Here is a 17,882-nt window from a genome sequence, read left to right as displayed (position 1 = left end):
TTATTACCCATCCCTAATTGCCCTAAGGGCATTTAAAAGCCAACCACATTGCTATGGATCTTAAGTCACACATAGACCAGGTAAGGATGGCAGGTTTTCTTTTTCTCTAAAGGACATTAGTGAACTATATAGGTTTCTCCAACAATTGGCAATACATTATTAATTATCAGTAGATACTTAACTCCAGATTATTTTATTCAATTCAAATTCCACCATGGCAGGATTTGAACTTGGGACCCCAGAACATTACTCAGGTCTCTGGATTAACAGTCCAGCACTAATACCATGAGGCCACCGCCTGCCAAACTTCACAACACTCAATTTCATATCCATGTTGTTATTGTCCTTTGTATCTGATGAGCTATTGTTTTGTTTGAGAGTGTTGTGTAGCATAGAATCAAATGTCTTTGGAAGTCCATGTACCAATACAACACTCAACCATAACAATGTTACACTCATCAACCTGTTACCTCTTCAAAAAAAAATTCAATACGTTAGTTGAATATGATTTTCTCTTTTCATTCATTTCATTCATATTTACATAGGAAAATCATGCTGGCTGTCCTTAACAATCCACAAGTATCCAAGAATCTCTTACTTTTGTGTCAAATGATTCTAAGTAGAAAAAACTCCATCTGCCACTTCCCAGCCCATTAGTCCATCTGGTCAAGATCCTGTTGTAATCTGAGGTAACCCTCTTTGCTATCTTTAGAAGACAGAGGGTGGGGGTGGAGGATTGTTTTTCAGACTGGAGGCCTGTGACCAGTGGAGTGCCACAAGGATCGATGCTGGGCCCTCCACTTTTCATTATTTATTTAAATGATTTGGATGCGAGCATAAGAAGTACAGTTAGTAAGTTTGCAGATGACACCAAAATTGGAGGTGTAGTGGACAGCAAAGAGGGTTACCTCAGATTACAACAGGATCTTGACCAGATGGGCCAATGGGCTGAGAAGTGGCAGATGGAGTTTAATTCACATAAATGTGAGGAGCTGCATTTTGGGAAAACAAATCTTAGCAGGACTTATACACTTAATGGTAAGGGAGTGTTGCTGTAGGTTCATAGCTCTTTGAAAGTGGAGTCGCAGGTAGATAGGATAGAGAAGAAGGCATTTGGTATGCTTTCCTTTATTGGTCAGAGTATTGAGTACAGAAGTTGGGAGGTCATGTAGCAGCTGTACAGGACATTGGTTAGGCCACTGTTGGAATAATGCGTGTAATTCTGGTCTCCTTCCTATCGAAAAGATGTTGTTGAACTTGAAATGGTTCAGAAAAGATTTACAAGGATGTTGCCAGGGTTGGAGGATCTGAGCTACAGGGAGAGACTGAACAGGCTGGGGCTGTTTTCCCTGGAGCATCGGAGACTGAGGGGTAACCTTATAGAGGTTTACAAAATTATGAGGGGCATGGATAGGATAAATAGGCAAAGTCTTTTCCCTGGGGTTGGGGAGTCCAGAACTAGAGGGCATAGGTTTAGGGTGAGAGGGGAAAGATATAAAAGAGACCTAAGGGGCACTTTTTCACGCAGAGGGTGGTACGTGTATGGAATGAGCTGCCAGAGGATGTGGTGGAGGCTGGTACAATTGCAGCATTTAAGAGGAATTTGGATGGGTATATGAATAGGAAGGGTTTGGAGGGATATGGGCCGGGTGCTGGCAAGTGGGACTAGATTGGGTTGTGATATTTGGTCGGCATGGATGGGTTGGACCGAAGGGTCTGTTTCCATGCTGTACATCTCTATGACTCTATGACAATCTAAAACTGGAGTTAAACTTCCTGATCCGAGTTGCTAGGCTTATCTTCACAACCTTTCTTTGAACAAGGTTTAATATGTACAATTCTTCAAGCCTCTAGCACCACCCCTAAATCTAAAGACTTCTGGAAAATTAGGATGACTGCCTCTGCAATTTCCACTTGCACTTCTCTCTGTATCCTTGGATAGGTCTAGTACTGTCCTGGTGACTTCTCTGCTTTCAGTGCTATCTAATAGCTCCTCCTTTTCAAATTTAAATCCTGTATCCGAACTTCCTCCCCTGTCTTGATGGACTGGGTAGCATCTTCTTCCTTGATAATGACGGATGCAAAGAATTCTGTAACTTCAGCCTCTGTGTGTAAATTTACTTTCAGATCCCTCATTATTCCTAGTTTTACTTTCACCATCTTTCTCCTTTGTTTGCAGTTATTGAAGACTTAGGGATTTGCTTTTACGCTAGCTACTGACCTGAAACTTCCATGCTTAGCCTGATTCTACCTAACATCACCTGTAAGCATGTTTTTTTCTTCAGATTCTACATTTCTATTTTATTTCCATCCAGACAGCTGTCATCTTTTGCCTTCCCTTTCCCTTTTTGAGGTAGCACACGCAAGTCTAAAATAACTCAGCTTTGAAGGTAGTCCATTGTTCAGCCATCATCCTTCCTAGCAACCTCTGCCTCCAATTTAATCAGTCCAGATACTGTCCTTGTAAATTCACTCTGAGTAAATTTAAAATAGAAGTTGATGAAGTTTTGGTCATCAATGTAAAGTGTTATGGGGAAAATCTGGGCAAACAGCACTGAAGTATTTGATCAGCCGTGATCATATTAAATGGTAGACCAAGTTTGATGGGCTGAATGGCCTACACATGTTCTTATGTTTCCATGTCCCTATTTCTCCCATTTGAATTTAGCTTTCCCAATTAATAATTTTATTCTGGATCATGCTTTGTCAGCCTAGGATAGTTACCACTATTTCCTAAATGCTATGTTATGATGTTGCCCCTTTAACAAGGTTATTCTGTCCTTACTGTTTTTAAGAGGGGCCGTAAAGCCCATTATATTTGTACTATTAAAAATATTATATTGCCTTTGCTGGTCCCACTTTCCAGCACTTGGCCTAAAGCTTTTAATGTATGACCCTTCAGGTATTCATCCAATTACTTTTTAAAAGTTATGAGGTTACCACCTCAACCATCCTCCCAGATGCATTCCAGATTCCCACTAACCTCTGGATGAAAGACGTTTTCTTTAATTTCTCCCCCAAAACCCCTGCCTTTCACTTTAAAAGTGTGCTCCTTGTTTGTGACACTTCAACTAAGGGCAACAGCTGCTTTCTATCCACCCTGTTCCTCCCATCCATAATCCTATACACCACCATCAGGAGTCCCCTTAAACCTCTCTGCTCTAAAGAAAAGAACTTGAGCTTATCCAGCTCCTCTTCATAACCGAAATATTGTATCTCAGGCAACTTCCTGGTGAATCTCCCCTGCATCCCCTCCAGTGCGATCACTTACTTCCTGTTGAGCAGTGACCAGAACTGCAGACAGTATGCCAGCTGTGGTCTAATCTAACCAATGTTTTATACAGCTCAATGCAGACTCCCTGTTCTTATAACCTTTGTCTCGAATGATAAAGGCAAGTGTGCCAGAGGCCTTCTTAACTACCTTATTAACCTGCCCTTCCATCTTCTGGGATTTGTGGATTAGCTCCCAAAGATCTCTCTGTTCCTGTGAGTTTCCTTGCATCTTGCCATTCATTGAGTACTCGCTTGTCTTGTTACTTCTTCCAAAGTGCATTACCTCACATTTGTCAGTTTTAAATTCCATTTGCCACTAATCTGCCTATCAGACCGATTTGATTATATCTTCCTGTTACCTAAGAACTTCCTTCTCACTGTAAATCACCTGCTTAATCTTTGTGTTATTCACAAACGTATCATTCATCCAACATTCTCATGTATATCATTTATTAATATCACAAACATGTACAGTTAGATTTGAACAAAACAGCATAATTATTATTGCAACGTAGATCTGCTGATAGTGCTGTGGTAGTGTGATTAGCCAGTGACTCCTGTAAAAATGTGCTTCTTAGTTCAGATCACAGCACATGAATAAGCTGTATAAATCAGAACTTCCCACATTCCATTCTCAACCTATATTTGTGGGATATGTATAGACTTTGGATATTTATTTGCTCTGTTCGATCATGATTTAATTGGTCTGGCAAAGTCCTTGCTGCTTGTTGCCAAATTAATTTCAGGAATTTAGTGCCACATGAACTCAATTTTGTTCCATCCAAACAAAAAGTGAAATTTTTCATTCACCTATTCTCTCTATGCTCTCGTCCAATCTATGAAAATCTTGTAAAGTATAGACCTCAAAGTTATACACTAGCTGAAAATGTCAAATTTGTGCCATGTATGTACAAGTCAAAGTTATAACACGTATACAAAGCTCAAATTTGTGCAATTTCTTTTCCAATCAATCTTTCATAATCACTTCACAGCACAAATTGCTCAGCGTTGTCCTCCTGAGAAGGCTGTGGTAATTTCCTTCTGCTTGAAACAATTGATTGGGTTTGTTGGGCAATTTCAGAGAATTGTTAAGAGTCAACCACATCGATACAGGGCTGCAGCCACATCGAGGTTATTACCAGTAAAGGTATGGGTTTACAATTTTCAAGTTAATCAATTGGGATTTTGCAACAGTTGACAGCTTTATCATAATTTCAGGGTCAACATAAGCTTTTTTATTTTCTAAAAACTGAATTCATCTTCTCAAACTGCCATTGTTGGACTTGGATTATTGATTCAGACTGTAAGGTTCAGCAAAGCAATGACTATGTATTCCTTAAATGTCAGAATCAAAGCTTTGATTTTTAATTCAGTGCCCTAACAACGTTCTGTGTAAATGAAATCTTCTTTTGATATATAATTTAGATTGTTAGATCTTAAGTATGTGATTGGTCGAAATAATGTTTCTTTATTTTTCTTAACATACTTTTCATAACTTCTATTAGGGTTTTTAAGTAACTCTCTATGTTCTTTCAATAACTACTCCCACCTCTCTTTGGCTTTCATTGTAATGAATGTTCCTCATTGTTGGTAGTGACTCAGTGACTGTAGATCTGTCCCCATGTATTCATCCCTGCCAGTAGACAAATCCTGGATAATTTTGTAGAAGTAAGTGAGCTTTAGCAAGCAGCACGATTAACAGTGTCAGAGACTTTGAAAACCAGTCTGACTCGATCTTAAAACATTTGAACTTTTTTCCGCCCGAGCTTCCAGTTACTTGATGACAATGAGAAAGTGGAATAATGCATGAAGCTCAAGAAACATTTATATGTTGTAGGAAGGTTATGGCAGATGAATTAACCTCAGAGTGAGAATCGTTGATTTTCTCTCCCTATCTTGAAACAATGAATTGACTGTAAAATTTTTAAGAATAATTGAATAAACAAACGTATCCTTGAATTTCAAACATGATTAATTGCTTTCACCACAGAAATTGCACTCCCACTATATTTGGATCAGAAATTTGACTGGAACATCATTGTATTATATGTAAGGCTGACATCCTTTGTGAGCTAGACCATTGAAATACCAGACCATGGAATCATCTTTTGTAGAGCATCTGAACACGTGTGACATTGAAACTAACTAGATGGTGAAAATTTCCACACAATAATTTGGAACAAGTTGCTAATTTTTACTTACCACACATTCACCTCTTACACAGATACTGTATGGATCTTTATAGGAACAACGAGTACCATCATGGACTAATTGTTTCATGTAGACAACTCCTCCCATTTCCTTGGATTGACAGTAGAGATGGCATCTTTTTATTGCTATTAAAAACACAAAATGGTTTTGTTGCTTCAAGTCTATTTGCAACTTGGAAATTGCTTTGATGAGTACAAAGCTTCAGGGCTTTACTCACAGTCAGGATGTTCATATGGAAGCCAGTGGTGTTTAGCATTCTGATATTCATAGTATGAATTACGTTGCTGACACTGCTGTGCTCGGAAATCTTCAAAATGACGTGGGCAATCTTCTTTGTTACACAGTTGGTATTCATAGTTTACACCAGGACAATCCTGACCACCATTTGCAGGCCTGAGTTGCAACCAAGCAGTAACATTACTATAATCTTTAACCAAGCACCCAATGTCTTACACAAAGAAAGACAGTCATCATATAACACTAATCACCAAATCAATTGATTAGCCTTTTATGATTTGCTGACAATTTGAGATCATCATTCACAAGCCTTTGCCATTGATGATTTTGCTAGTAGATTTTGTTTTGGAGCCTTCATTATTCACTTTCTATGGCATAATATGTAAGAAAATAGAAAGCAGACTTTTTTTTTGTATGGTGACTGACTGGAAACTATTCACAGTCAATGTGATCTGAACGCATCTGGCATATTTTGTGCTGTTTGATCTCTCAATTGTTTAGTCCACTTATAACAGAGGTTAACAAGATTTTTGATTACTAAATGAATTAAGGGATTAGGAGGATATTGGATGAAGGTGAAGGTGAGGTAGAGGGATGGAGCAGGATCCAAAGGCCAAATGGTGTATTTTTTTCTTCTTCTAACCCCACACTATTCAATCAAGTTCAGATACTGAATTCCATTTGTAATTGTACCAAGTGGACATCTATCTGAAGGACAACATTTACTAATTTCAACCCACCGCAATAAAACCTGCAAAAGATTAACACTGTACCCAAAAGCCTTTGGCAATACTTTAGTTTGCTATTTTACAATGAGTCTCCTTATAACATCTTCCACCCCACCCAGAGCACTGGGTCTGCCATCTTCCTCCCTGGTTTCAAAAAAACACTCTTTATTGGAATGTACTTTGGGTTCCTTCCCCTATTTCTATTACTGCCAATCTGTTGAGACATGATTCATTGTATAATGACCACATACCTTCAAGTTTACCATCAATTAAACTGCCTTCCCACAGCTCAGCTGAAACTGGCTAATTCAGCATACTCTAGAAATTGAACGCAGTTGTTCAGGCCACTGGAACGCTGCAATACTTTTCTAAAGTAAATTGAAGTAGTTAACTTAAAAAAAATTGCATTAATTTTTCAAATGCATGTTGCTGGCAAATAACCACGGAAACATACAGACCACAGGAAGGTTTTCAGCTCATTGTACCACTACTGGTGATTGGGAAAGTCATCCAATTAGTTAGACCTCCCCTGCTCTTTCTCCACATCCTTGAACCATGATCCTTTTCATGGATTTATGAGCACCATAACTATTACAGCGTCAGAACATTTCTCTGCAATTACTTTTGTCACATCATGGGAAGAACATGTAGCAGAATAACAGCACGTAGTTCACACGATGTTCCTAATAAAAGCATTGATCAATGCTGAAGCCACTTACGCTGGGTTATTGCACTGTCGGGTTCGAAAGCGGACACCAGAGCCACAGGTTCGAGAGCAGGACCCAAGTTTGCTCCAAGGACCCCAACTGCCGTCCACCTTTACCTGCTCTGAAGTCTTCCATAAACAGTGACCTTGGTAGCACCACTGATAATTCAAATCAAACACACACAAAACAATGCAAACTATTAGCCTTATTGATGGTCTCGGTATGAATATCAGCACATAATTAATTCATAATACATTATGACACTGATTGTACATGAGTGTAGCATTATTGCACACTTAAACTGGGATCACATTGCTTCACAACTGGTGGCTTGTCAGATAGTTCATTATTGTATGAATGGTATCTTCTAATATTGCACATTATTTCAAACAATGTGCAAATACAGTGACAGAGATTTGTTACATGAACTATAAGTATATATTGTTATAGCACTATCACATTAAGGGTTTGAGTTATAGGGTGAGGCTGAGTAGGGTAGGCCCTTTATTCCCTGGAGGATTGGAACCTGAGGGGTGACCTTTTGTGGTTTATAAAATCATGGAGGGCACGGATAGGGTGAATACACAAGGTCCTTTCCCTACGGTAGGGAAGTGCAAACTAGAGAACGTAGCTTTAAGGTGAGAGGGGAAAGATTTAAAAAGGAGCTAAGGAATAACTTTTCATGGAAGAGGGTAGTGCATATTTGGAACAAACTGCCAGAGAAAGTGATGGAGGCTGGTACAATTACAACATTTAAAAGGCACCTAGATGGGTATATGACTAGAAAAGGTTTAGAGGGATATGAGTCAAATGCTGGCAAATGGGATTAGGTCAGATTGGAATGTCGGGTCGGCATGGTCAAGTTGGACCGAAGTGTCTGTTTCTGTGCTGTAAGACTTTATGACAACCAATAATTGCAAACCATTGATTTGGGGGTGGCATTCTACTGCTAACTCAGCAGACAAGTCTCATTTGAAAGTGTTCTGTTCAGCTTCAATTCTAGCTAGAGAAAGATCAAGTCAGAAAAAAAAAATCAACTGGTTCAAATAACTGACTCAGTTGTCCATAATTTCAATCCAATTGTTTGCTTAAATCTGAGGCTCTTTAGCCCTTGCATCTCTCACGCTGTTATAATATCAATCATCGATTTCATTTGTTTTGGGGGTGGCTTAGTTCTATGTTTGGAGCTAAAGTGCTTAAAATTTCCAATTTATGTCCTAACCTGTCTAACCTCTTGTACTCTGACTGGGTTTGAGGTATTATTTATGAAGAATATTGGGACCTTTCATGATATAGAGCCGGGTGGCTCAAGCACCTCAAGAAGATCTTCAGTAGATGCTGAGATAAGATGCTCAGTGTTGTCAAACAAAAGAGACCTTGGAGTGCAGGTACATAGTTCCTTGAAGGTGGAGTCACAGGTAGATAGGATAGTGAAGAAGGTATTTGGTACGCTTGCCTTTATTGGTCAGTGCATTGAGTATAGGCTTTAGGAGGTCATATTGTGGCTGTACAGGACATTGTTTAGGGCCACTTTGGAATATTGCGTGCAATTCTGGCCTCCCTCCTGTCGGAAGGATGTTGAAACTTGAAAGGGTTTAGAAAAGATTTACAAGGATGTTGCCAGGGTTGGGGGGTTTGAGAGGGGGTGAACATGCTGGGGCTAATTTACCTAGAGCATCAAAGGCTGTGGGGCGACCTTATAAAAGTTTATAAACTCATGAGGGACATGAATAGGGTGAATAGCCAAGGTCTTTTCTGGGATGGGAGAGTCCAGAACTAGAGGGCATAGTTTTAAGGTGAGAGAAGAAGGACTTAAAAGGGACCTCAGAAGCAACCTTTTCACACAGAGGGTGGTACGTGTATGGAATGAACTGCCAGAGGAAGTGATGGAGGCTGGTACAATTGCAACACTTAAAAGGCATCTTGATGGGTATATGAATAGGAAGAGTTTGGAGGGATATGGGCTGGGTGTTGGCAGCTGGGACTGGATTGGGTTGGGTTATCTGGTTGGCATGGATGAGTTGGACTGAAGGGTCTGTTTCTGTGTGCTGTACATCTCTATGACACTCAATTTAGTGGCAGTGTTCTCGTCTATTGCGCTGATCATTAGTCCAGTTGGAGATATATTGCAGCTTCTTGACCATTCCTGAATCTGTAATCCATTCAGTCTAAAGTCTGGTATGCAATATGTCACTGCTTCAGTAATTTTCTCCAAAGCAAGTAACAGTGTTTTTGAGCCAACTCACCTTTCCAGGACCACATTCTGTTCCATCCAAAGGAGGCCCTTTCTTTGTCTTGCAGAAGAATGGGTTGTCAGGATGGCTGCACCATAGTTGCTTACACGGATGGAAGGTGCGAAACTGTACCCACACAAACATTCAGTTGGTTCACATTCTTACCAAGAAATCTTTAACAATTAGCTGATTCATTCAAAATCAACAGACATTTGGTTTCCACATTTTAAAAAATGATGACAAATGTATTAAGTGATTTTATAAGTGCCATTGGGCAAACTCATAGGGCAGGGTTCTAGGTCAGTCAAACAACGCATGGCCAATTAACTGCTCCAACTTACTGAGGAACAATACTAAGACTGAATTGGAAAAGCGTTCTAACACTGTGTGGCTGATTCTGTGCCAAAAAACAGTAAATCTCCTGAACACTAACATTAGGATTAGAATGGAAATAGGGCTCTAATAATTGTTGGGCTGCTTTTCTGATACATGTGTCTCCATGTTAGAAATGTGCTAGAGTATGATATTACAGGTCTGATGTTATGACTTTGTTTTTCTATATATGATATATTGGGAAGTGTGGATGTACAAAGGGATCTGTACACTAGTCAATGAAAGTAAGCAGTTGCAGTAAGCAGTTAGGAAGGCAAATGGTATGTTGGCCTTCAATGCAAGAGAATTTGAGTTCAAAAATAGGGATGTCTTACTACAGATATACAGGGCCTTGGTTAGACCATATTTGGTGAGTATTGCATGCAGTTTTGGTTTTCCTGCCTACAAAGAGATATATTTGCCCTGGGGAAATGCAGGTGAGGTGCATTACTGTCCTAAGATGAGAGATTGGTTTGGCTGGACCTGATTCACTAGAATGCAGAAAGATGAAAAGGGATCTGATTGAAACGGATGCAATTATAACATGGCTGGACAGACTAGATGCCGGTGAATGTGTTCCCTGGCCAGAGAACCTAAAACCAGGAGACATAGTCTCAGGATATAGGGTAGACAATTTAGGATTGAGAAGGCTGTGGAGTCCAAGTCATTGAGACTTTGTAGCTATTGGTCCAACTGAGTGGTTTGCTAGGCCATTCCAGAGGGCAGTTGAGAGTCAACCACATTGCTGTGGGTCTGGAGTCACTATAGGTCAGATCAGGTGAGGATGGCAGATCTCCTTCCTTGAAGGACATTTGGGAAGCAGATGGGATTTTCCAACAATCGACGATGGATTCATCGTTAGACGCTTAATTCCAAATCTTTGTTTCTTGAATTCAATTTCCACCAACTACTGCGGCGAGATTCAAACCCAGAGCATGACCTGGGCCTTTGGATTAATAGCCCAGTGTTAATACCACTAGGCCATCACCTTCCCCTGAGTATATTCAGGAAAGAGGTAAATAAATGTTTAGATTTATAGGCATCAAAGGGTATTGGGAGAAAGCAGGAATATCACATTGAGATAGGGAATCAACCATGACCTTACTAAGTGGCAAAGTAGGTATTTCAATATTCCCATGTGCTAGCAAGGCTCCATTTGGGGACTTGTGTCACAAACCTGTAGAATTCTTGTAGAATTGCCTCTTGTTTCTCTGGCGATTAATGTAACCAAATAAAATATCAAGCACCCCTGCTACAAACATTTCATATGCAAATAAAAGGGATAACTTTTACAATATCTCTTGATATACTACATTGTCACAAACAGCCATAGTCACGCATGATCTACCTACAGCATTCTCATTAGCAGATGTCATTTGTGGAGAATACTCTTGAGTAAATAATTGCTTCAGTTTATTTCCATATGTCTCTATTTTGAATTTATGTTCAGACTAATCGCGTTTTCTAACACAAATCAATGCACACAGAAAGTCTTAGGCCTTGTGTGCCTGATTTTGTTTACTCAAAACTTGACAGTGATCATCCATTAAATTGCATTAGAAATACTATTTTTAGTCTTTCTCCCAATAAGACTTTTACATAACACAAAGGAATTTGGGTTAGAAAAAAAATCATAGACTAAGAGATTGTTTATATACAAAAGTGCAAGTTAGAAATGAAACGGCCCCTATGCTGTGGTAATGATGTGCAGGTGCCACTACTGGACTGGGGTGGACAAAGTCAGAAGTCACATGACACCAGGTTAACGTCCGGCAGGGTTATTTGCTGCACTTGCACAAGCTTTTGAAAGCACTGCTCCTTCATCAGGTGAAATCAATCTAACAGGCTGCTTTGTCCTCGATGCTATCAAGCTACCTGAGTGTCTTTCTAGCTGCACTCATCCAGGTAAGTGAGGAATATTCCATCTCATTCCTGGCTTGATCTTTGTAGATGGTGGGCAGGCTTTGGGAGTCAGAAAGACAATTACTTACTGCAAGATTTCTGCTCTTATAGCCATGCTTAAAATACAACACCAGGTTATAGTCCAACAGGTTTATTTGGAAGTACAAGCTCTCGGAGCGCTGCTCCTACATCAGGTACCAAGTGGGGCAGGATCATAACACACAGAATTTGGAGTAAAAGATCAAAGTGTCATACAACTGATGTGATGTATTGCACAAACCTAGATTGTTGTTAAGTCTTGAATCACTTAGAATGGGGATGCAGGTTTCGATTCATTAATACGTAAATCCCAGAACTTCTTTCAAGTCACATTCCCAAGATAATTTAAAGTTTTACATAAAAAAGATGACATCTCAGCTCAGACAATGCATTAAAGGTATGAGGTTAGAGTCTGTCAGACTGGTTCTATTTACAAAGTAGGAATTTATAAAATGTCACATGGATTGACTGCCTACAGATTGTGTGCTTTTTGAACAAAGTAGAATGTATGTGCAAATACAAATCTGTAGATGCAAATTCACCCCATAGACTTATATGTGTGTGTGCATGTGAGTGAGAGAGAGAGAGATCATCAGTTGTATGACACTTTTATCTTTTACTATAAATTGTGTCCTATGATCCTGTCCCACTAGCTACCTGATGAAGGAGCAGCGCTCCAAAAGCTTGTACTTCCAATTAAACCTGTTGGACCATAACCTGGTGTTGTATGATTGTTAACTTTACCCAACACCGGCACCTCCACATCATCATTTATTATCATGGTTTTTATTTGCCTAGCTCAGTTCAGTTTCTGGTCAAGGGCAATCCCCAGGGTTTTGATAGTGGGGTTGTCAGCGACAGTAACACCATTCAATGTCAAAGGGCAATGGTCAGATTGTCTCTTATTGGAGATGGTCATTGTCTGGCATTTGCATGGCATGAACATCACTTGCCACTTTTGAGCTCAAGCCAGGATACTGTCTAGGTCTTGCTGCATTTGAGCATGACCTTCTCCTGTTAATTGGCACTTGCAAGAACAGAATCCTGCAGATAAACACAACATAGAGCCTCAGTGAAATATCCATTCTATCTTGAGCTGAGACAGCAAGTGTTGACATGAGTGTCACCATAGAAAGCATCAGAATCATGTCTTTTCCTGTCTTGTCCCAATGTTTGTATTAGGGCACTTCCAGTAAAGTTACAGGATGTACCATTAACTTTCTTCCCACATCACTGTGGCAATTATGGTACCCAAACATTGTACAATGTGTGCAGGAGGGTTTCCTGACACAATATGTCGACAGGCCAACAAGAGGGGAGGCTATATTGGATTTGGTTCTAGGTAATGAACCAGGCCAGGTGTTAGACTTGGAGGTAGGTGAGCACTTCGGGGACAGTGACCACAACTCGGTGACTTTTACTTTAGTGATGGAGAGGGATAATCGTGCGCCGCAGGGCAAGAGCTATAGCTGGGGGCAGGGAAATTATGATGCAGTGAGGCATGACTTAGGATGTGTGGATTGGAAAAACAGGCTTCAAGAGAAGAACACTAATGAGATGTGGGGATTGTTCAAGGAGCAGCTACTGCGTGTCCTCGATAGGTATGTACCAGTCAGGCATGGTGTAAAGGGCCTTGTGAGGCAGCCGTGGTTTAGTAAGGAATTGGAGTCCCTTGTGAAAGGGAAGAAGGCGGCATATGTAAAGATGAGGCGTGAAGGTTCAGTAGGGGTGATTGAGAGTTATAAGGTAGCCAGGAAGGAGCTAAAGAGGGAGCTAAGAGAAGCGAGAAGGGGACATGAAAAGTCTTTAGCTGGTAGGATTAGGGAAAACCCAAAGGCTTTCTATAGGTATGTCAAGAATAAAAGGATGACTAGGGTAGGTATCGGTCCAGTCAAGGATAGTAGTGGGAAGTTGTGTGTGGAGGCGGAGGAGATTGGAGAGACATTAAATCAGTACTTTTCATCAGTATTCACTCAGGAACAGGACACTGTTGCTGATGTGAATATGGAATCACAAATAATTAGAATGGATGCCCTGGAAATATGCAGGGAAGAGGTTTTGGGAATATTGGAAAGGATGAATATAGATAAGTCTCCTGGGCCTGATGGCATTTACCCCAGGATCCTATGGGAAGCTAGGGAGGAGATAGCAGAGCCATTGGCCTGGATTTTTATGTCGTCATTGTCAACGGGAATAGTACCAGAGGACTGGAGGATAGCGAATGTGGTCCCATTGTTCAAGAAAGGGAGTAGGGATAGCCCTAGTAACTATAGGCCAGTGAGTCTGACTTCAGTGGTGGGCAAAGTCTTAGAGAGAATGGTAAGGGATAAGATTTATGAACATCTGGGTAGGAATAACGTGATCAGGGATAGCCAGCATGGTTTTGTGAAGGGCAGGTCGTGCCTCACAAACCTTATTGAGTTCTTTGAGAAGGTGACTAAGGAAGTGGATGAGGGTAAAGCAGTAGATGTTGTGTATATGGATTTTAGTAAGGCGTTCGATAAGGTTCCCCATGGTAGGCTAATGCTAAAACTTCGGAGGTATGGCATTGAGGATACATTAGAGGTTTGGATTAGGAATTGGCTGGCTGGAAGGAGACAGAGGGTAGTAGTTGATGGATTATGTTCATCTTGGAGTGCAGTTACTAGCGGTGTACCACAAGGATCTGTTTTGGGACCATTGCTTTTTGTTATCTTTATAAATGATCTAGAGGAAGGACTTGAAAGCTGGGTAAGCAAGTTTGCGGATGACACAAAAGTCGGTGGAGTTGTGGATAGTGAGGAAGGAAGTGGTAGGTTACAGCGGGATATAGATAAGTTGCAGAGCTGGGCGGAAATGTGGCAAATGGAATTCAATGTAGCTAAGTGCGAAGTCGTTCACTTTGGTAGGAATAACAAGATGATGGATTACTGGGCTAATGGTAGGCTACTTGGTAGTGTGGATGAGCAGAGGGATCTTGGTGTCTATGTACACAGATCTCTGAAAGTTGCCACCCAGGTAAATAGTGCTGTGAGGAAGGCATATGGTGTACTGGGCTTTATTGGCAGAGGAATTGAGTTCCGGAGTCCTGAGGTCATGTTGCAGTTGTATAAGACTCTGGTGAGGCCTCATCTGGAGTATTGTGTGCAGTTTTGGTCGCCATACTATAGGAAGGATGTGGAAGCTTTAGAATGAGTGCAGAGGAGGTTTACCAGGATGTTGCCTGGAATGGTAGGAAAATCTTATGAGGAAAGGCTGAGGCACTTGGGGCTGTTCTCATTGGAGAAGAGAAGGTTTAGGGGAGATCTGATAGAAGTGTATAAGATGATTAGGGGTTTAGATAGGGTAGATACTAAGAACCTTTTACCGCTAATGGAGTCAGGTGTTACTAGGGGACATAGCTTTAAATTAAGGGGTGGTAGGTATAGGACAGATGTTAGGGGTAGATTCTTCACACAGCGGGTTGTGAGTTCATGGAATGCCCTGCCCGTATCAGTGGTGAACTCTCCTTCTTTATGGTCATTTAAGCAGGCATTGGATAGGCATTTGGAAGTTATTGGGCTAGTATAGGTTAGGTAGGATTCGGTCGGCGCAACATCGAGGGCCAAAGGGCCTGTACTGCGCTGTATCCTTCTATGTTCTATGTTCTAAACTGTGAAGCTCACTATGATCAGATGACACAAAGCAAACCTGTGAATCAAACTTTGGAGTTTGATTTCACACTTTGTGATGCAGCTGGCCATCTCTCAACATGGGATTGTTTGACTGACAACGTTTATTGTTATCTCACATTTCAATTTTATTTTAAACTAACTCTTCTACCATTGTTCGGGAATTATGCTGGCAAGACTTACGGCTGTGCACATCTTGTAACCCACGCCGAAATCAAAGCGGCATTGTTCATCCATTGAATAGTTGATCCCTGGCAGTTCAGGAAGTTTGGGCCAATCGTGTTCAAATGGGTCATCCAGCAGACAGTCATAGGAACTGGAGGAAGAAAGGACACTGAAGCTATGATCAGTTTATTAGATGCCTTCTTTTTCCCAAACGTTCAAACGTTTCCATTTACTCTGATGAAACCCATGAGGATACATTGCAATTGGATAATTCTGCATCAACCATCCCCAATGACAAGTGTAAGTCTGTTGCAGCTTTCTACCTGGTTTACTCTATGATTGCTCACCATGTTGGAAGCACTAGGTAATAGACTTCCTTCCTCAAGTAGGCCTGAGCTTCCTGCAAGGACGATGTTGATATTTCATAATAATCATTTGACTTCTTTCACTGAGATATGGGGCTACCCAACAGCAGCACTGGCAATGTCGCATGCAATCGCAAATGCCTTTTGCCATCACTCTGAACTCTACAGATTCAGCCCTATTATGTTTGTAGAATCCGACATTTCAGGTGTATGGCAGGTAACAGGAACGAAATAACAGACTGTTTATTACCAAAAGCTCTGACCAAGCTTCAAAGCAATGTAGGCATCATGAACATAGAGAAAGCTAGTCAAACTAAAAGCAAGAGTCAACATTTGTCAGTCCACCACCAGTAGCTTTGTAGGTGCTAGGAGGAGCCGTAAAATTTCCCTTCCCACTGCACTGTTGCCCACACCAATATATCTGCAATTTTATTGGTGATGGGTAAAGTCTGTGCTGGCTGGCCCACAATCCTTGCCCCAAATGAGGATCTAACGTGGAAAACTAACAACCACATAGACAGTATCGTGAAATTGTTACAGTGCAGAAGAAGCCAATTGACCATCATTTCTGCACTGGCTCTCTAACGAGCATTGTGACTTATTTCCCATTCTCTTAATTGTGCCCTACAACCCATGACTTTGTTTCAGTTCAAGTAACCCTCTAATTACCTCCTGAATCCCTCAATTAAAACTGCCCCTACTCCACCTCGGCACTGCATTCCAAACCATTGAATACATAAAAATGTTCTTTCTCTAAATAGAGAGGTGGAATAGGCTGGGGCCATTTTCCATGGAGCGTCGGAGGCTGGATTGTGACCTTACAGAGGTTTATAAAATTATCAGGGGCATGAATAGGATAAATAGACAAGGTCCTTTCCCTGGGGTTGGGGAGTCCAGAACTAGAGGGCATAGGTTTAGGTTAAGAGGGGAAAGATTTAAAAGAGACTCAAGGGGCAACCTTTTCACGCAGAGGGTGGTACGTGTATGGAATGAGCTGCTAGAGAAAGTGGTGGAGGCTGGTACAATTATAACATTTAAAAGGCATCTGGATGTGTATATGAATAGGAAGGATTTAGACGGATATTGGCCAAGTGCTGGCAAATGGGACTGGATTAGATTAGGATATCTGGTCAGCATGGACAAGTTCGACCGAAGAGTCTGTTTCCATGCTGTACATCTCTATGGCTCTATGACATTTGCTACTTCTGTAAATCATTTTGAACTGGTGCCTTCTTGTTCCTGATCCCTTTACAAGCAGGAACAGTCTCTACTCTCTCCGGAACTCTCATGATTCTGAAAACTTCTGTCAGATCTCCACTTAATTTCATTCTCCCCAAGAACAGACCCAATCACTTCAATCTTTCCTCCTAACTGAAACTTCTCATCCTTAGAACCATTCTTGTAGACACCTTCCGTACTCTGTCCAATGTATTCACGTGTTTTCTATAAACATAATTGAAGACCAACATTAATGGCTCAAGGGTGACGGAAACTTTTGGTGATAAATAGGAAGCCAGCAAACGGCTAGGTTTGGGCCTCAGGTGGAAAGACTTCTCATCTCCAGTTCATTAACTTTCCTGGATTGTTAAACAGCTGCTCGGCAGCTGGCATCAGCAAAGGATACTTTCCTCACTAATTCTTGAGATGCTCATCTGAAAAACCTTGCCCAAGGTCATCTAGTGCCCTCTACTGTCCAAGTAGCTGCATACTACAACAATAATCAAGGTGTTGACCATTCAAAGCAATCATTCTCAATCAATTAGTCTATACAACTCCCAGACATGAAGCAAGAATCACCTCAGGGATAGAAAGCTTTGGATATTATAGGCCCAAAGTCAATATTTTCTGCGCAAATTTGCCAATCAATCATTTGTCATGTCTGAAATATACTCCATGCCAAATGCTATTTTCTAAAATCCTGCAGCATAAAGACGTTTTTCACATCTTTCTCACTATGCGCTCAGTGGAAAGTTAATTTCTTCACCAATCTAATTTTTTC

At 40.8% G+C, this 17,882-nt stretch overlaps 1 protein-coding gene across 1 annotated transcript in view; it reads right to left on the bottom strand.

The window, feature by feature from the left end:
- LOC132829086 (A disintegrin and metalloproteinase with thrombospondin motifs 3-like) overlaps nucleotides 1-17,882 on the bottom strand; it is a 268,759-nt gene that overhangs the window by 40,583 nt on the left and 210,294 nt on the right. The window contains exons 10-14 of the mRNA XM_060846397.1: nucleotides 15,537-15,669; nucleotides 9,403-9,516; nucleotides 7,169-7,314; nucleotides 5,702-5,877; nucleotides 5,476-5,609 (exon numbers count right to left, since the gene is read on the bottom strand). Coding sequence (XP_060702380.1) covers nucleotides 5,476-5,609; nucleotides 5,702-5,877; nucleotides 7,169-7,314; nucleotides 9,403-9,516; nucleotides 15,537-15,669 — 703 coding nt within the window. The remainder of the gene's footprint in view (nucleotides 1-5,475; nucleotides 5,610-5,701; nucleotides 5,878-7,168; nucleotides 7,315-9,402; nucleotides 9,517-15,536; nucleotides 15,670-17,882) is intronic.

The sequence above is a fragment of the Hemiscyllium ocellatum genome, chromosome 2, assembly GCF_020745735.1.
Source record: "Hemiscyllium ocellatum isolate sHemOce1 chromosome 2, sHemOce1.pat.X.cur, whole genome shotgun sequence".
In the NCBI taxonomy this organism is placed as follows: Eukaryota; Metazoa; Chordata; class Chondrichthyes; order Orectolobiformes; family Hemiscylliidae; genus Hemiscyllium; species Hemiscyllium ocellatum.
The sequence above is the reverse complement of the archived record's forward strand: the minus strand, read 5'-3'. Positions and strand labels throughout refer to the sequence as shown.